Source organism: Pogona vitticeps, chromosome 1 (assembly GCF_051106095.1).
Source record: "Pogona vitticeps strain Pit_001003342236 chromosome 1, PviZW2.1, whole genome shotgun sequence".
Classification (NCBI taxonomy): Eukaryota; Metazoa; Chordata; class Lepidosauria; order Squamata; family Agamidae; genus Pogona; species Pogona vitticeps.
This window is the reverse complement of record NC_135783.1, coordinates 18,736,108-18,756,998: the sequence shown is the minus strand read 5'-3', so window position 1 is coordinate 18,756,998 and position 20,891 is coordinate 18,736,108. Positions and strand designations below refer to the sequence as shown.

Here is a 20,891-nt window from a genome sequence, read left to right as displayed (position 1 = left end):
CCAGGCTTTAAATTACATTTGCACTACCTGTTCGCCAGATACAGTCACAAGGTGTGGGCAAGAATGTTAAAACCGTAACAGCAAAAATGTGAGGCAATGGCATGAAGCCCCCCCACCCCACCCGCAGCAGTCCCTTTGCTTCTCTCAGGGCATATAAACACAAGAGGCCGGTACCTCCAGCTGGTTGGCCACACCTCAGTTCAGGAGTTCCCTGGAGGGCGGGCAAGATTCACATAGCTGAACAGTTAAGAACTCCCTTGCCCAAGAAGAAGGACGAGTCTCTGTAGCTGGAGGACTTTTTGTGCGTGGTCTCTTTGGAGTGGAACTAGCAAGATGTCTTCAGCAACCACCGGTGCTACCTTGCCCAGTGGCATCAGGGTCCTGGCTTCCTTCCCTGATGTCCTTGTCATCCCTGAATTTGTAAGTACACCTTTCCCTCTTTTTAAAAAAGACATCCGTTGTTGAGGGATGCTCCAGCAGAAGCTTCTGCTTGTCTATTCAGAAGAAGGTCATGTTGAATCCAATAAGGCAGATTCCTTGGTTAGCATGCCTTAGGATTCAAAGCCTCAGGTTTTGGGGTGTTTTTTTTAAACAGGACTATGGATTTCTTCAGAAGTGCATTTTGTTGTGCAGTTTTCAAAAATGGAACTGTGTTAGTTTGTGTTAGTCCAACTAAATAGGCAAAGAGCAGTCTTGATGAACCTGTAAGACTAGCAGATATATTTCAGCATGAGGTGGGATTATAATAAATGAATTGTGCAGTTGCCCAGCTGCATTCATGGAATTTTATTGGGTGTCCAGACTATTTCATCTTTAGTTTCTAAGTCTTCCCTATGTTTCCCCAGCCACTTTTTCCATACCATAGAAAATTCAAATGGAACTGCTGGCTTTTAGTGCCTTTTAACTGGGAGCACTTAGAACCTTCTGCCCGGCAACACCCTCTCTTAGCAGCCGGTCTAGATTTCCTACATTCTCTTCCAATCTCCCTGCTGCCGCTCCGACTCCTTCACTAAAATCCCACCACAATTTACAAAATATGCTTTTTGTACAACGACTCCTCATAACTCACCACAGGCTAAGCTGGTTTGGGTGTTATAGCCCTAAAAGTAACCATCCAAATTTCTGACTCCTGCAGAGATTTCTCTTTGGAGAAAAAAAAAAATCAGCCCATGAGGGTGGGTTGCAAGCCGTCTTAGAAACCTAAGAAAAGTGCGTCCCCTCCCCTGTTGTACTGTGGTGGGGATTTGGGGTGTATTAAGCTCTGCTTTTGATGCTCTTGCTTAGTCAGTTTTAATTCTCAAAGCATGTTAAGTGAGTTGACCCTCAAGGTTCTCCTTTGCTGCTGTTAATCTATGCACGGAGCAGGTGCACCTCATGGAGGTGTGCACAGCATTGGAGCAGCTAATTACCTGGCTGAACTGGTGGCCTATATAAAACTAGAATAAAACCTTCAAGCTCGGCTGAGCATGCTGCACCCTGGATAAGCAGGGCTCGTTGCTCTGTGATACAACGTGCCGGCAGGTTCATGACTCCTTTAATGTATAGCGATGTCTCTGGTGAAAACTGAGAAATGTGCAGCGAGAGAAGCTGCTAAAAACCTAAGAGATTGTATGTGGTCAGTCGGATCGGCAATTCTTTTTAGAGACTCCGCGCTTGAAAGGTTAGTCTGGATTCCCCAGTAGTCGGCCTGATCTAACTTAGTGGATGATGCTTTCACCCGATCATATCATTTCCATGCTAGGAAATTATTTATTACCTTTTATCCACTTCTTTCAAGAAGCTCAGAGAGCTGCATGTCAGCCAGTTTGGTTTTTCAGACCTGTACGTTTTCCTGGAATCACATCTGTACGTTTCCTGGAACCCTGACAAGATCTGAGCTAGAATGACAGGTTACCTATAATGCAATATATAATTTGATATCCAGCAACGATCAACAATATATATATATATCTCCTTTTTTCTCTGCAGCAGCTATAGGGATACCAGTGGTTTGAACTGGGGCCATGGAATGACCTTTTGCTCTCATGCTGATGCCCCAGTTGAGAGCTAAAGCTAGATTGCACAACAGAATGACCGCCCTTGTATGTCACCAAAAAGAGAACATAGGTCAATGAAAAGGTGGTCAAAAGAGAACACCGATTTGCATAAAACTGTATGTGTCAATTTATATATGCGGATGCAAAATGAGATGTGATTTTTATAATGTCAAAAGAATTGGAATGCATCTCACTCCATCAGAAAAGACTGTGAACAGGTAACTTGTGTACCTGCTGAATTTGTGGTCTAAACGTTGCTACCTAGGGCCAAACTATGCATTATAAGTAACCTGTTGTTCTAGCTCAAATCATGTCGGTGTTCCAGAGGCATGATTCCAGGAAACCTACAGGTCTGAAAAATTGAACTGGCTGAATGGGTCCATGTTTACTTCCCAAAAAACAAATCACAAAATAAAGCAAACTAATTTGCAAACTTTGGGTGGTATGAAGAGCTTCTACGTTGAGATAACCCGATGTTTCAACAGTTAAGGAAATTCCTTTTCTAGTGATGATTTTATATGTAATGTAGAATTTATCCTGGAAACTCAAATATCCCCACCACTCCAAATGTATTTGCCTGTTCCTTTCATTCAGGGAGTCTTTAGCAGCCAACATGGACCTGCCTGGTCATTGTTACAACAGGATAAACTTTGGGGAAATTCCAAGACTTTTGCTAGTACTGCTTCTTGCATTGTGAAGTGTTGGGACAGCTTATTACAGTGGCCCATTAATCTTAAGCATTGGTTAATACGTGGAAACTGAGTCATGACTTTTCCAAATAGAGCAAGCCATATCATGTTAAGTGAACGCCACAAATTTTTTATTTGCATTACACAGTTGTTAAAGCCATTGTTGATAAATGGTTTCTTTTCATTTATTAAAAAACAGGAGAAAAAACACCCCACTCCAATCTTCAGCTTGAAATGTTTTATTCAGCCGTTAGAAATGGCTTTAGATTATGGTTTGCTGTTTAAAACAAAAACCTGTATGACCCATTGTGGTCTGGTCTAACAAAAAAGGGAGACGTGGTGGTGCTGTGGGTTAAACCACAGAAGCCTCTGTGCTGCAAGGCCAGAAGACCAGCTGTCGTAAGATCGAATCCATGCAATGGAGTGAGCTCCTGTCGCTTGTCCCAACTCCTGCCAACCTAGGAGTTCAAAAGCATGTAAATCCAAGTAGATAAATAGGTACCACCACGGTGGGAAGGTAACGGCGTTCCATGTCTAGTCACGCTGGCCATGTGACCACGGAAACTGTCTTTGGACAAACGCTGGCACTATGGCTTAGAGACAGGGCGAGCACTGCACCCTAGAGTCAGACATGACTGGACTAAATGTGATGGGGAATCTTTTACCTAACAAAAAGAGTTTCCATGCTTGCCAGCGTAAGTAGCCACTTAAGCAGTGCAATTAGGTGATTTTTAGATAAGCTTTTCCTACCTTGTATCCTCCAGATCTGCTGGATTACAGTGCTCAACATCCCCAGCCAGACTGCTTTGAGGATGGAAAAGCTTTAAATCTGCTTTCTTTCCAGTGAACACACACAGCATGCATTGCCAAAAAAGGAGGTCACTGATTTGCATAAAACCGCATGTGCTAATTTGTAGCTGCAGATGCAGAATTAGACACAATAGTTGTCACTGAAACAGAATCACTGTACCTTTAATCAGAATGGACGAGATTGTAGCCTACATGCCTGTTGAGTCTGTTGTCCAAATATGGGGCGGAATAGGTTTAAATCACAATTTAAATTTTAAAAATAGGATTTTTTTGGAGGGTTGATATAAGTAAAAAAATAATCAATTTTTAAAATTTAAATCATGATTTAAATCATTTTTATTTCAGAAAAATCACTGATTGTGTTATCCACCCTGTCCAGGTACTGCTAAATAGGCAGCTTCAAGGCTGCGTATCCCCTTCTGCATTATAGTTCTTCGTCTTTGAATCAGGGGTGGACTGAACCGCCCTCCAAATGGAGCACACTTTCGAAAGAGTGGCTGCCCTGTGACAGCCCTTCAAACAAAGGCGTGTCCTCCGTTGAAAGCCACCCTAAAAAAAATGCAGGAGAATGCCATCTAATACTCTCCTTGCTTTCCTCTGATAGCATTAGGGAAGAAAGAGGTCAGTGGGAAGAATGACAGCCTTTTGATTCATCAGAAGAAACCGGGGAGGACTGGCTGGTGGTCCACACAGGGTCGGAACTTGGAAAATGCACTTTCCACGACTAAAACTCCCAGAATGCTTCCACATGATATGGAAACTGGGAGTTGTAGTCCAAAAATCTTCAGATTTGATGGCTTCTGCTATGCTGAAGGGGATAGGAACTGAACGTAAAGATCATGCCATAGTTCCGATGGTAAAAACAAACCAAATTGTTTTATGGCACAAGTTCATCGTACAAGGAGAAAAGAAAACAAAGTGAAAAGGAGACTGGGATTTCTTTATAGGATATTATGGGATACTATGAGCACGATAACCAAACAAACTAGCCTTTCCTGAGAGGGAAAAGGGTGTATGCAATGCAGCCTTTTAAAAGAGCAAAGTGTGTGCATGTGTGTGCGTGTGTGCGTGTGTGTGTGCGTGTGTGCGCGCACCCATGCGCTCGTTCGTTCGTTCATCTATGCTGTACTGTGGGTGGGGTTGTCAGGTTGGCTGAAGCCTCAAAGAATTCTTATGTGTCTCCTGATGTCCAGTTGGAGACACAAATCTCAGGGTATGACCACAGGAGGAGAAAGTTTGATTCTGTGTGTGAGGTGCCTTCAAAGACAACTTGCCCATCTCTGCCCATTTCCTCTTGGTGCCAGGGTGCATGGGGGCCAGTGCCCAGCAATTGGCATGTCTGTTGAGCTTCCTCCCTGCCCAATCCTTGCCCGCCTGCTCTGCCTCTGTGACATCACAGAGGAACTACCTTTGTGATTAGCAGAAGGCCTCTCCTGTGTGATATCACAAGACCAGCCTCTCTGGTCCCAGGTTTTGGCTCTGAAATCTGAGGGAAGGGGAGGCTACAGACCTGGCAAACACAACCATGGGATTATCTCTGTATTACAGTGTTGATCACCATTTAAAAATGGAATGGGACCTGATGAGCCAAGCTCCCCTCTACCCTGACCCACAGTGGATTGTGGCAGTGGGTGGATCACTTAGAGCAGTGGTCCCCAACCTTGGGCCTCCAGATGTTCTTGGACTTCAGCTCCCAGAAATCCTGATCAGCAGAGGTGGTGGTGAAGGCCTCTGGGAGTTGTAGTCCAAGAACATCTGGAGGCCCAAGGTTGGGGACCACTGACTTAAAGAATGGGCACATGGGGAAAATGGAAATACATCATCCAAATAACAAGGACACAGCTTTACATAAAATATACCTTTGTGAATTTGAAACACCTGTGAGCAAGTTTAAATGACTATATTTTGATGGTAACAACGTTCACCAGATGCAGGTGGGCTGTTGCTATGAAAATGTAGTTCGATTTAGAAATAATGACTCTAGTGCAGCCATTTTCAACCTTTTTGGGGTGGGGGCACAGCCATAAACACAATATGAAAGAAATATAGGCTGAATCAGGATTATATGAGTTCCATAATGAACCTTATAAAGATGTGGATGAAGAACTGTTTCTAGTCTGTGGGTCCCTTCAAAGGTGCCAGGGGGCATATGGCTTCTATCGAGAATGGCTGCTCTGGAAATCCAAAAATCTCACCAGTTTAGGGAAGGATGTGACCAGATGACTTGAATGCTTGTTCAGTCTGCTGCTGGGATGCTAATTTAATTTCCAATAGTTAGATTCAAGTCTTTTTCATTTCGTTTATAATTTTTTTAATTCTGTGTGTGAGGTGTCTTTAAACTGTACTTGACCTGGATAGTCCATCAAATAAAGGATTGTCTTCTGAAAAAGGGGACACACAGCCACCTCATTCAGCATTATAAGCCAAGACAGTGAGTGGGCCAAAGGGAAAGGTTGATTGGCCATCAAGTCTTGGGCAGAGTCCTAAGTCCTATTTACCAGTATTTTTATGGCAACTGAACTAGGGAAAAGTGGAAAGCCAAGTGAGACACAGCAGTAGGTATGTTCCAACACATGATGGTCCTAGATGGGATGGGTTCCTTTCTGCTTGTCTTCAGGTAGATTTAATAACCATTCCAATTTTAATTGAGTCTGGCCTGGTTTGTGAACAATGGCAACTTAATTCCACACACACCCCATCCTAGGCATCTGCCTCAACCGTACATGGACTGTAAAGGGTGAGACCCTAACAAGTCCAATAGAAATTAATGAAGTGATTAGAGAATGTTGAACAATTGTACAAAACCAGGTAAATCTCCTTTTCTCAGCCACTTGGTACCCAAGATAAAAGAACCCATTAGCTAGGGAAAGGGTTGACCTTCCTTTGGTTCTCATTTTAATATGAACTGGCCTAGTTTTAAATTAATATGGAAACTGGATCAGTAGACAGAATTACCTAATGATAACTGCTACATGCTTTTAAGTCAACTTTGACTTGGTGACCTTTTCCAGGGTTTGTCAGGTAGAGAGTACCCAGAATTCCTTTCTTCTGTGACTATGCAGCTTGCCCAAGGCCACACAGGCTGGTTTTTCTTCCTGGAGTCATAAGTGGGGAATCAAACTCCCAACCTCTGGCTCTGCAGCCAATTACCTAACTCATTGAGCTATCCAGCCAATTACGATAATATACTGTAGTAGGAAAAAGTGCATATATATATATAAAAATCTATGTTACGGCAATTTGACACAAAAATAGCCACATATCTTGTGCAGATTAAAATGTGTATCTGTGTGTGTGTGTTTAAAATGGGTTTAAAAAAATATTCACTTCATTGCTGCTTAAGAAATGGAATATGATGAAATTGGCTTTAAGTGGGGGGGAAAGAACATAGTGGCAGACATGGCTCCACTTTCTTACCATACAGGGAATTGAATGCAAAGTCAGAGGTAAGTGGTTTTGTCACAAATTAATATGGGGGCATCAGAACTTGGGAAAGTTATTTCTTTGGACCACAATTCCCTGCATGTCCTCATAGCCAAGTCTAGTCTGTATTTCCCCCCCCCAAAAAAAAACACTATTGTAGCAGTCAGCCAAACGGACAGAAAAGGGACCTGAAGAAATCAAATGAACACCTTTTTCAGAGACCAGCTTGAGAGCAGTGAAAGCAAAGGGATGACCAAGCTATGTACCTCTTGCCACAGCCCCAGGTTTCTGCCCCGCCCCATCTATTAAACAAACTGATAATATGTGGAGGGGCCCGTCCTGGAGATAGCAAGAACTAAAGCTGGTAGAGGTGGTGCCCACCAAAGGAAAGATTAGTGAACGGGTGTAGAGTTTGACAGCTTAAAATCAACTTTCCACCCAAGAGAGACAATAGCAGAGTATTTGATAAGGGCAAAGCTTGAGCTCTGGGTGGTGGCAAGACCAAAGAAAGGGGAGAAACCGGCAGCTCCAGAGCTAGAGGGAGGGGACAAGGAAGAAGGATTAATGGCCCATTCAGTCTTGGTTGCCTGCTGATGCTGGGGGAACCAGTTAAACCAGGCTGCTCACCTAAGACTGAAGATGACCGCACGGCGCCCCTCTGCAGCTTGTTAAAAAGACGTTGGGGGAAGGAGAGGAAAACCGTACAGGCTCTATGGAGAACTGTTGGAGAGACGTCATAGGGTGGCAGGCATGGAGATTTGCCCCTAGATTATCTACCTGTATAGAGTTTCCAGGATTGTTGTCCTGTGCCCTTATTAAAATCTATTCACCTGAGTTTGTCTATTGTTCCCCTGGCAAAGCCTCGGGTGTTTGTATCTTCTTTGTAATGAACATATGTAGGACTGGAGCTTGGGATGGTATGAGGGAGGGCTCTTGTCCGTCTTAACCGTATGGATAAAAAGGTTTTTGGTCTTGCTTTGTAGAGATCTTCCATATACAGGGTGGAGCTGGCTCTGTTGGCTGCACATTTTGGATGTCGGGGGCAGCCGACAGATATTATTATATCTTCTGGTGTTGCTGTATTTTCACTGCTGAGCACAAGGAGAGATCCTTCTGGGATTGTCCGTCTTGTGAGCAAAAAAATAAATAAATAACAGCACTGTAAATATTGTGCCATATAACCTGAGCAAAAGTGACACCATTTGCTTCTCTGCTTCGAGCTGCAAAATAACAGGGATTGGCCGTGCCTGCATTTAAAGGAAACAACGCCTCTGATTTTGAGACCCTTTCTTCTGAAATCAGTTTCAGATAGATTTTGGAGGTGGGTCATTTTAGTAGTGAGCAGGAGTTAGCTTAAAGGTGTTACTTCCAGTACCATAAGCCTTAGGAGAAACTTTTTTTAAAAAAAAAAGACAACTGCAGGAAATGTAGAAAATCACAAAAAAGGATGCTATCATGGCAAAGAAAGCTTGGCCATCTCTAGAAGTCCACATTGGAGCCTTAGGAGGGCTGGTTTCTATAGGGTTTAGAGTGACTCAGGAGCTTTGAGTTCAAATTCTGGCTTGGCCATGAAGCCTATTGGATAATCTCCAGCTCCTGACACCCTCTTGTCCTGACCTAACACACTTGTTGTAAAGATAAAGAAGATAGAGAGTGAAATATGCCGTCTTAAGTTCCTCTGAGGAAAGGTAATATAACATGCAGACAAACAGAAGTTATGTTCGGGCCTCTTTGGGGAGAAGTAAGCAAGGAAGAGGAGACATAATAGAGGTTTGAAAAACTATGCATGAAGGGAAAGAAGTGGATTGAAATAATTTCCCCCCTGCCTCACTAAACTGGAATTTAGTCTAGTGAAGATGAATAGTGGGAGCTTCAAGACAGAAAAATGGACATTGTTGTACACAGAGAAGTTTAGTAATACTTTAGTAATAATGTGTACTGGCCACCCTATATTCTATATGCTACAGTATTTAAGATGATGAGACTGGAGGAGGTACAGAGTTTACTGAATTTATTTACTGAACTCCTCAGTCCAGTTAAACTAAGGAGGCTCCATCTAATTTAGTTACATTGTAACAGGTTGTATACATATGATATTATATTGCTACCTTATGCTACTTCGCATTGCATTTTTGCGTTATAGTCATATTTGGATAAATCTGCTGGTCAGTGACTGTAATAAAGCTTTACACACAATAAACAACAAAACGGTGGAATTCGCTACCAGAATAGTGATGGCCACATGGGAGACAAAAGTATCAAAAGAATCCAGCAGGGCTCTTTTTAACATTTGTAATGTCACTCACACAGATCCGAGAGTGGAACTATAGAAGAGGATAAGGACAACTGCCACTGAGGAAAAAAAAAATGGCTTGAGAAGCGTAAGAGTCTAGATGAGGGGGAGGTGGGTGACAAAATGGCCTGGAGAGCAAGGGTGGAGTAAGCTCAAGGACTTTCTCCCAACACAGCCTGACCAAATTCTTTTCTTATCCAAGGTGGCGGTCAAGATTTATTTATTTATTTTATTTATACCCCGCCTGTCTGTTCAAAATGACCACTCTAGGTGGCTTCCAGACATATAAAACACAGTAAAATGTACATAGAACAAAAAAAAAAAAAACCAATATACTAAACAATAACACTAGGCAGCCAACAATAAACAATAGACATATTTTTCAAGATGGCAATATAACAAAAAATAGTTATCTGGAGGGAAAGCCTCCAGATGCAGAAAGGCTGCAGATCTGGTTATGAAATGGTGTCAACTCCTGTTCCTGAAGGCAGCAGGCGAGCGTAGGGATTGTACGCCATGGCATTAGCTGGCTCTGTGAAAAGAAGACAGGACTGCTCTTCCTTTAAAACTTGTGTGGAAGAGGGAATTTCAGCGGTGTAACTTGTAATTAACCCCTTTTGTACAACTATTTGAGGTGCAGGGACTGCATCCTCGTTTTCATGTGTCCACACAAGGCCATGAGGCCACAGAGGGGTCACAGGAGATTCCGGAATAGCAAACAGAGTATGTTTGAATATATTCTTGAATATGTTTAAATATATTCTTGCAAATGCCCCCTGCCACTGATATTTTGAAATGTTTTCCCTGTTTCTCAGAAAGCCAGCCTTGCACTGAGCAGCATTTGTTCTGGTCACACCGTATCGCCTAGAGCTTTCGCAAGGCAATCGGTGGCTGGAGCAAAGCAGTCCAGACCAGTTTATGTCTTAAATCTTGCTGAAGAAGAAGGGCTGACTGTAGTTGCATTTTGACATGAGGCACAAACTCCGGCTAAAACACATAACAGACACCATCCGTGATACAGCATATATGTAACATCCTCAAGACATTTGAGACATTTGTTATGATTTAAGGCCTTCAACACAGAGCTGCCTAGATCCAGCACAATGTGGTTGTAATGGAGGTGAGCTGGATGCCTGCCCCACACAGGAGACTTCTATGGATGTGTTGCTGAGGTGGTGGTGGGGGGAGAAGAGTAGGGCAGGGCAACTAGGACTTTGACCCAAGACACTGAAATTTAGAGGGACAAAATATGCTGCTGGGAGGCTGTGAACCCACCCACCCAAAGTACATGCGCTGCTTCTCTGTCCTGCTTCTCCTGAGGCATAAGGAAGCACAACAACAATCCATCTTGGTGTAGAAACAATGCTGCCATTGCACACACAGCCCCTGGTGTTCCCCATTCCTCCAGCCTCTCCCCTTATCTCCCATTCTCACGTGACCCACGTTCAACCCATTGGGTAGCAAAAGCCCACTCACAAAAATCACTAGTTTCAGGGCTGGCGAGGGGACCTTGACCTCACCCCAGTTCCAGTGATACTACTCAGTATCATTTGAACGGAGGGAAGATTAAAAACTCCATCCCAATGATTTGCAGCAGAATGTAGGCAAAGAGGGTGTAATAGAAAAATGTCAACAGTACAGAAATACAGCATCCAAATCAATGGAAATAAGAGAACTTGCTTTGTTCTGCTTTGGTCAGGCGTCAGCTGGAGGACTGTGTCCCATTCAGGGCCCCCCCTCCGTTGAAGAAGGATATCAGGAGACTAGAGAATGTGTAGAGTAGGGTGGTCAAGGTGATAAAAAGTTTGGAAAGTGAGAGGTTGTCAAGGATAAATTATAGGCCTGACCAGAATAAAGTGCTGTAATGAGCAACCATAACTGTCAGGTGTGTTGAGAATGAGTCAGGGTGACTCAGCAAGGTATTGGTATGATGTATTGGTATGAGGTAATCTGTAACCTGATTGGCTGTACAAATGTATATATGTAGACTTGTACAATCAATATTATCTTCACCTGGTTGAAGATCACATATGCCTGCCATGTTGCTGTGAACTGCTGTAAATACACTATGCTGCATGAAATGCTGCCGGACTGCGTGTGTTTTATTACTGGACTGCCTGAGCCACCTTACACTCTGCTAATTCCGTGATTTCCGCAAGGAAAAGCCAACAGAGGTGCTATGCTAGCTATCTTCGAATATTTGAAGGCCCATCATATGAAAGATGGAGAAAGCTCCTTTTCTGCAGTTCCAAAAGGTGGAGTTGATTCAAATTCCAAGAAAGGAGACGTTGACTGTATATTAGGAAGAAACTCCCGACTAGAAGACTTGTGTGGCAATGCGATGGGCTACCCCAGGGGCAGTGCCGGCACAAGTTTCCAGGCACCATAGGTGGAAAAAGAAGCAATGCCATGCACTGCCTCCAATCAGTACTTTCCAAGTCAGAGGAAAGAGAGAGCATCAGTGATACAGTGGGGTCTCTACTTAAGAACGTCCCTACTTAAGAACAATCCAACTTAAGAACAGCTCCATTTGCTAAATTTTGCTTCTACTTGAGAACAGAAATCCAAGATAAGAACAGGAAAAAAAAAACCTTTCCTCTTTTTTTAACCTTAGGTCATCTTAGGTTAAAAAAAGTTCTCCCCCTAGTGGTAGAGTACGTATTAACCAGCTTTGCATTAGTTCCTATGGGAACTAATGCTTCAATGTACGAACGCACCTCTACATAAAAAAAAAAAAACAGCCAGAACGGATTAATTGGTTTTCAGTCCATTGCTTCAAAATTAGCTTCGTCAGAAGTGCTTTTAACACTGTTCCCTGACCTAAGGGAAAAAAAAGAAAAAAATCCCCCTCTAGTGGTAGAAGGCGGAATAGCAGCTTCCCATTAGTTTCTATGGACGGAAAAGAGCAGATACGGATTAAATGGTTTTCAATGCATTCCTATGGGAAATGCAGATTCTACATAAGAACTTTTCCACTTGAGAACCACCTTCCAATACGGATTAAGTTCTTAAGTAGAGACCCCACTGTACTCTTTTTCTTCATCGTTATTCCTTACTTCCTAACTACCTGCCTGCCTACATAAATGGCCTTTGTGAATCATGCCTTGACCCCAGACATGCTTGGGACTAAAGCTTTATTCATACAGTCCATCTTGTGGAGGTGGACAGCAGCTAGAAAGTGGTTGCCAGTGGTGGTGACAACGCAGGCAGCAGAGAGTAATTGAGGGTGGTAGCTTTTTTTTTTTTTTTTTTTGCTATCCTTAGGACTCTAGTCTCTGAGTTTACAGACTCAGTTTGGCTCATGATTAGTCCATGAAAATCTACAAAGGTTTTGTGAACTGTTTCAGATGCAAAACAACCCTCCGGAAGACATGTCCATCCTACACCTTGCATCTTAAAAGTCTTTTAAAAACATATCCCCCTCCATCTTGTCACAATTTTATCTTCTTGGTCATAAAATATGGCCATCGTTTTGAGACAGGAGTGATTTTTTCTGCATGATTTTCCAATACTCTAAAACTGACACAATCTTCCCACAGAAGTCATCTGCAGCTGTATTGCTGAGGTAGGGAGGAACAGAAATTCTTAAAATAACACCTAACAGCCCTCTGTTTTCCTTGCAGAAGATGGTTTCCTTGCAAGTAGCAGCCAGCTAATACAGGCAGAAGAAACGTTCATTGTCACAGGGGAGACCCTACCTTTAGGCCTAGTGTGCCAAGAGTCTTGCAAAAGCTGATCTGACATCTCACGCAAGGGCAGCAATCCAGATGTCACTGTGTTAAGCCAAACTGCAGGTTTAGTTAAAAGGTGCTTCCTCACATGTCAAACAGTGGTGCTCTGGAGATTATGGGCGTTGTAGTCTACTGTTCCAAACTGTAACAATAATGTGTGGCTCCTTAAAGCTCCATGAATTAGGCAAGGTGATTCTTTCCAAACAAGGTTTTTATAGTATGTCTCTGTGTGGAGGAGATCAATTTGAGGTCAGTAAGTATCTCAGGAGGCTGATTCTCCTTAGAGGTTTGACGAAGACACATCAGACCTTGGCTAGTTGCTGGAGCACTTAAGCCATGCCTACCATCTGGGCTTAGATCTGTATATTTGTAGAGAAATGCAAATATTACAAAATATCAACAACTTTCCAATGTATTCTCGAAGGCTTTCACAGCCGGGATCTAATGGTTGTTGTTGGTTTTTCGGGCTCTTTGGCCGTGTTCTGAAGGTTGTTCTTCCTAATGTTTCGCCAGTCTCTGTGGCCAGCATCTTCAGAGGACACACCATCTCCTGAAAAGGACAAAAGCTGATCTCACAGCCATAAATAATCCACTCCCAAGCAAACTACACCAGAGCACAGAGTGCTGTCCTCTGAAGATGCTGGCCACAGAGAATGGCGAAACGTTAGGAAGAACAACCTTCAGAACACAGCCAAAGAGCCTGAAAACCCCACAACCACTGGTTCTTAACCTTGGGTTACTCAGGAGTTTTGGACTGCAACTCCCAGAAGCCTTCACCACCAGCTATCCTGACTGGGGTTTCTGGGAGTTGCAGTTCAAAAGCATCCGAGTAACAAAGGTTAAGAACCACTGCCTACAACAACCAACTTTCCAATGGCTTCCTTACAAAAGAAATCAAGCCTAGGTAAGTGTTGCACCCCTGGTACTACTTGCCACTTGGAGAAGTGGGATGAGCACAACAGTATTAAGAACATGGGAAGGGAAAAATAGAGGATGATGTTCCACATAGCTTTGTTACCTGCTGACAAGCAAATCCATACCAACACTCCTCAATCATTGAATTCGGAACCTCAAGGCTTGGCAATGGTACCTAGTAGGAATAGTTTTGGGCAAGGGGCTGTGAGCTTTTCCCAAGTACTCTGAATTTTTCCAATTTCTGCTAATGTTGGGAGCTCATGAAGTTACATGTTAACAGTACAAATGAAGTGTTGCTGTCGTGTTGCTTTAAAACAAATGTCTTCACCGGGAAGAAACTTAAAACCTGTGTTGCCCGGGGCTGCTGTGTCTGACCTCCCTGGAGTACTAATGAGCTGACTTTTCCAGTTTTCATACAAATAAGCAAGCTGCTTACATTTTGACCCAAGGATTCCTGAGTTCTCCATTAAAAAAAAAATCTGGTACCTAAATGAGATCTGGGGTTGGGTCTCATGCAAAATGGTTGACTTCCTTTTTATTCTCACTGGTGCTCTCTCTCTTTTTAAAATTAACAATTTAGGATAAGGTAGGGGATACAAAAGGTAAAGGGGGGATATGAGGGGGGAAAGTAGGGGGGAGAAGACAAAATGTACTGCCATCCAATCTATTCATATTGCCATATCAACTTGACTTTCCACTTTTCTACTATATGATTGTCCTCCAGGTTATAATTTACATTTACATCCTAGTTTTAATCTATATTATTCAAGTACTATCTGGTGATTCGAGTCATTTATATAATAAATCCCATCATTAAGTTGCCTTTTGTACTGGACAGTTCTTCAGCACTTCTGATATCCATTTCTGCTGCTTCCTGTATCTTTTCAATAAGTTCCTCTTGTTTCGGTATCACCGATTTCTTCCAATTCTTGGCATAAAGAATTCAGGTTGCAGTGACTATGTATATAACTAAGTATTTCTTTGTCTTATCTGTATTGTATGATATAATATTCAATAGAAACAGTTCTGGAGTTACAGTGGGGTCTCTACTTAAGAACGTCCCTACTTAAGAACAATCCAACTTAAGAACAGCTCCATTTGCTAAATTTTGCTCCTACTTGAGAACAGAAATCCAAGATAAGAACAGGAAAAAAACCTTTCCTGCTCTTTTTTTAACCTTAGGTCATCTTAGGTTAAAAAAAATTCTCCCCCTAGTGGTAGAGTATGTATTAACCAGCTTTGCATTAGTTCCTATGGGAACTAATGCTTCAATGTACGAACGCACCTCTACATAACAAAAAAACAGCCAGAACGGATTAATTGGTTTTCAGTCCATTCCTATGGGAAATTTTGCTTCAACTTAAGAACGTTTCAACTTAAGAACACCATTCCAAAACGGATTAAGTTCTTAAGTAGAGGTTCCACTGTAGTTTCTATGGACGGAAAAGAGCAGATACGGATTAAGTGGTTTTCAATGCATTCCTATGGGAAATGCAGATTCAACATAAGAACTTTTCAACTTGAGAACCATCTTCCAATACGGATTAAGTTCTTAAGTAGAGACCCCACTGTAGTGGGACATTACAAAGCAATATTTTTTGTAACAAACTCATTGGCGTTCTCTGACAAACTCAACATTGCTAACTTCACTCAAAGTATAAGACAGAGCTGAGAAATATCACTTTTTTGGGCTACCCTATCCAAAGTGGGCTACCCTATCCCCCACTAACTGGGGGATTCTGGGATTCATGGTCGAGAAAAGTCATGTTTCCTAGTTCTGATGTCGGAGCTCACAGAATTCTTTAGTTTCCAAACTATAATAGGTTTCCTCATAGTGATGTAGCTGCAACTAAGAGATGGTACAAACTCAGGGCATGATTTCATTATGAAAATGAATCTGAAGAGGTATCAGAGTTTTTGAAATTGGCTTAAAGCCACATGGTAGTCATGTGATTTTGGATCCGCGTGTGTGTCTTCTTGGAAAATGTTTAAACTGTTTTTAAACTATGCTGTAAATCAGGCAAGAGGGCTATACAGTCTGTACTGGCCAGGCACAGGACAAAGCCTCAAATACAACAATTCTAAAAGCTTTCTTTTTTTAAAATAACATTTTATTAATTTTCAATTTATCTACATTTGATTCGTACTTGTTAAACATCATGTTTCATGGGTTGCATTGCTTATAATTATTTGTTTTTGCATCTTGGTATCTTCTTAGTTGTCCCTTCAGAATCTATACATTTTTAAAGCATTGAAACAATCATATGTGCATTTTAGTGTACAATATTGGCTGCTATCATAATATTGCTCTCATAGTATACAATGTTCTCTAAATCTTCTAGTAAAATACCTAATAAGAGCAATTCTGGTTTCAAATCTATATAATTTTGAGGCAATTTGACCAATCAACTTTGTATTCTATATCAATAATTTTCTTTATATATTTTTCTTTATATAATTGTTTAGCCATTTCTGTCCCCTGATTTCTGTCATATCTATATCAATATCATATCTAATGTATGTTAATTAAGGACTATTCATTCATTCATTCATTCATTCATTCATTCATTCATTCATTCATTCATTCATTCATTTATACCCCGCCTACCTGGTCATCCTGACCACTCTAGGCGGCTATTATCTATCTTCTCTAGCAGACTATTATCTATCTTCACTTCACCATAAGAACCACTGTGTTAATGCCTTTACCCTGATTAGTGATCCCTTATTTCAGTTTAGAGGGATGTGGTGGTGCTGCGTGTTAAACCACAGAAGCCTCTGTGCTGCAGAGTCAGAAGACCAGCAGCTGTAAGATCGAATCCATGCGACAGAGTGAGCTCCCGTTGCTTGTCCTAGCTCCTGCCAACCTAGCAGTTTGGAAGCATGTAAAAATGCGAGTAAATAGGTACCACCACAGTGGTAAGGTAACGGCATTCCATGTCTAGTTGCACTGGCCACGTGACCATGGAAACTGTAAGGACAAACGCTGGCTCTATGGCTTGGAAACAGGGATGAGCACCACCCCCTAGAGTTGCACAGGACCGGACTAAATGTCGAGGGGAACTTTTACCTTTACTATTTCAGTTTGATTCCCCTTTTCTAATATGTAAGATATGTTTCCTTACAATTCCAGAAGTTAGGTGTCAACATAGAGGACCACCTTAATATTTTCCCTTTACAACTTCTATGTAACTCCTTCTCTTGTTTGTCTTTTCTCAATTCTTATTCCTATCTCTCTAAAAATCTTGCTGTACCTTGTATCATCTGACTCATTTTATGCACCTGAACTAACTCTTTCAGGCTATTTTTTATTTAAATCTGCTGTTTCTCTTCCCTTATCTTCCCTTAGCATACCTAAAACTTTGGTCATCTCCAGGGTTAGAATTAGCTCTTCTAAATTCTCTCCTCTGATTTCCTCCAGCTCCTCCTTTGGTTGGTATACTTCATCTGCCACCCTCACATTTCCTAGCTCATTATTCCCTGTCTCCTGTTGAATATAGTCCTTCCTTAACTGTTCATTCAATAATTTCGCCTCTTCGTTGTGGGATTTCTAGGATTGCTTGAAGGGTAGATTTTGTTTCCTCCCAAAAGTTTCCTTGTTGTAGCATTATGTCCCAGAATGTCAATTAATTGTATTCCAAGTGGAAGATGTCCAGTTGCTTAAGATAATCAGTCCAGAACCATCAATAATTGCTTCAATAAGTCCACTTTAATAGGTTGATCATCTTTAGGGTTAAGTTTGAATCCAGGCTCAGATGTGACGTAACAGTCCAGTTCATTCAATGTTTATATTCATGGTGTGATGTCTTTTACAATCCAGTCCTGGAAGCGGTCCAGGATACATCCAAATGTTTTATTGGTCCATATAGGTCTACATTAGCCAAATATATATTCCAATATGAGTTGTCTTTGTTAGCCGTTCCAGGGTTAATTGTCAATGTTTCAGTCAGTTCTCAGAAAAAGAAGAAGCGTCAAAACAGATTCCCTGCCATAGAGTGTCCAATGTCATTGTTCTGGGCTTTTTGGCAATGCTTAGATAGCCATAACATAAACAAATTTAACTCCCAAATTTAAGAGGAGGATTTCTTAAGTTTCTAATGCCCAATAAGTAACACCGAACTTCCTTCCTTGAAGTATAATTAAATGTCTAATTAGTGTCCTATTAATTTTCTTTGTGTCTCTTTGCGTCTCTTGCCCTCTCTCCAGATTATCCAAGCTCTATAAGTGGTGTGGTAAGAGACGCTTATTTATGTTATAGGGTTTTCTCGTCCATGGATTGTCATTAAGCAGTGTATTTATAAATTATGTCTCACCCAGTGGTAATGATAGTGATAATTAGCTGGTTATCACTTCTCTTTTTGGCAGCTGATGATGACTTGCAAGCAAGCTATTCAGCTGCTAGTTTCCGCCCACTGGTTGTTGGGGAGTTTCCTGGATCAAGATGGTGGTAATCGCTACCTATCCCCGTGATCGGCTTCTCCCCCAATCCACCACCTCTTTGGGGTGGTTTAACTTCCTGGGGGGTCCCAAACAGGTCGGAATTCAGCCCAGGAGAGAGAGCTCCATCCTCATCCTGCTGTCTCGTGGCAGTGTCAAGCTGGAACCACCTACAATTCTAGAAACTTTCTGATAAAAAATATCCATGCTTCTCTGTGTGTCGTGTAGTTGGAATTTTTCCATTTGAAACATGCTAATCCTGATTCAAAAATAATTCCCCCTCCCTTGTGTAACTGACCCCTCAGTTTTGCTTTCTTCTGCATTCAGTTCTTTAAAAACTTCCAATTCTTTCTGTCCTGAATATGAAGAAAGGGGAGAACTTTAGGAAATTCTTCAAAAATGATTCAAAATAAAATTCTTCCCCATTTCCCACCGATCAGATTCCACAAGTTTCAGGCTGCTGTCCTGAAGAGAACTATTGTGTACTTGCCAGACAGGTGTTACAGAAGAGGAGACATGGAGGTAGGGGTGGAAAAGAGAAGCTTATACAGTTCATCACTACTAATATGGTTGAATACACAAGAATTATCTATCCTAGGTGTTAACATAATACTTCTGTGTTAAGAATTGGCTTCTTTCATGGTCAAGGGCTGAGTTAAATTACAGCTGTATTGAAATACAGTTGTATTTATTTTTGTAGTATCTCTGCAATGCAGATCAGGTGAAGATTATGAGTAACCCTCCTCCAAGACTCAAGTTAACTAGGAAAACGTTAGCTCGTACTGCAGTCTACATACCTGGGAGGAACTACAATTCATCTCAGTAAAACTTTTGAGTAAATATGAATTATGCTATAAATCTCTACTTCAGCTGGCACCAGGCTTCCCTCTAAGCCAGGCACACGTGCGGGCACACACGATTCCACCTCCCTCCGTGCAGCAAGGATGTATATAAGGATATAGTGTATAGTATATATGTGTATGTATGTATATGTGTGTGTAATCTTAGCCCTGATTTTATTGACTTTTAAAACTGATCTTATAGAATAGCTTTCTGAATAAGATAGACGAAGCCCATTGTGGTGTACAGGATAGAGTGATGGACTAGGACTCAGAAGGCCTGGGTTTGAATCCTTACTCAGCCGTGGAAACTCACTGTGAGTAGGGGGACTCATAGAACTGCTCCTTAACTATCTCACTTACCTTGAAAGCCCTATTAGGATTGCTATAAGTCAGTTCCAACTTGAAGGCACATAACCACAATAATGAGTTAAATACTGGCTGAAATCCAGTTGGTGCAACTCCAGTGACTGTAAATGGTGATTATGCCATCACCCAGCAACATTAATCTTTATTTTAATTTAATTTAAAACTTCCCACACTCCTTCCTGGAGAAGCTTTTGGGTACCTTGGAATGGAGGGGGGCATCTTTAATATTAAAAAATCGCAAATGGTGGCCCCAATGCTGGATCAGAACGGCTGCTGTCAATACAGTGGCAGTTTTGTGATACAAAACGGAACACATAGCACATATCTTTTTTTTAATTTGCAGCGTTAAGGCTGTGCTCCTATTTGGGGCACATGCTAGGCATGTGATGCATTGTGGCTCTTTCAATAGCACTGATGAATTCCGTGTGTCGTGATTGTTTGCTTATTACCACTGATGAAAGGATGAATAGCAAATTTAGATACAGCAGATGCTTATACTTACAATCGGATTGGTTTCCTGATGATGAGTGTAAAACGAGCCGTTATAATTTGAACCTATTTTCCCCCTTAGGCTCATGATTAAAATAAGGCTTTGGGTTCCTCGAGAAAATCTTTGTGCCTTATAAAAGGAATCTCAGCTGTCTTCTCCCTTCCATGTCCCCTCTCTTGTTTGCTTGCTGGTTGAGCCTGTTTGGCCTCCTCTGCCTTCTCATTTCTCCCTTACACCTCAGCCCTTCTTCTTGCTTGGTGGGTGCTGGCTTATGTTATCCTCTGTCATCTTCCTTCCTCCTCTACTGCCTTCCTGTTGTGCTTGGTGTTCCCAAGGAGCCAGTCTTTAGTGCTGGTCATGGTAGTAGTATCGCTGATGTCAGAAAGGGTCATTAGCCAATGCTGGAATAGTTTTCAAAGAGGAAAGTTGTAAATTGAGCCATTAGAGATTGGAGGACTCTCTGAACACTCTGGGTCTGAGTAACTGGGTTTCAGGAGAAGCCTTCAAATTTTTAAAGCATCTAGAATAACCTGTTATGTGCCATCAAGTCATATCCAACTTTACAGTGACGCATAACAGGATTTTCAAGGTAATCGAGATATTTGAGAAGTGGCTTTTACCAATGTCCACCCCTGTTCTGTGAGTTTTCAGGGCCAAACAGAGAATTCAAACCCCTGTCTTTTGAGTCTTAGTCCCACACTTTATCCATTACTCTGTACTTCATGTTCCACCATACTGGGTCGCTAGAATAACTTAGATATTTAGATATTTATTAACTTCAGTTAAATACTTATTAACTTCTGTTAGATATTTATTAAGTTATGGGGAGTGGCAGCCAGGGAACCTGGCAAATAGGAAC

General features: G+C 41.8%; 1 protein-coding gene across 1 annotated transcript in view; it reads left to right on the top strand.

Annotated features, from left to right (window-relative positions):
- The first annotated feature begins 238 nt into the window (after window positions 1-238).
- The window catches only part of MAL (mal, T cell differentiation protein (MAL blood group)), a 33,153-nt gene continuing 12,500 nt past the window's right edge, over window positions 239-20,891 (top strand). Inside the window, exon 1 of the mRNA XM_072988619.2 lies at window positions 239-420. Coding sequence (XP_072844720.2) covers window positions 334-420 — 87 coding nt within the window. The 5' untranslated portion in view covers window positions 239-333. The remainder of the gene's footprint in view (window positions 421-20,891) is intronic.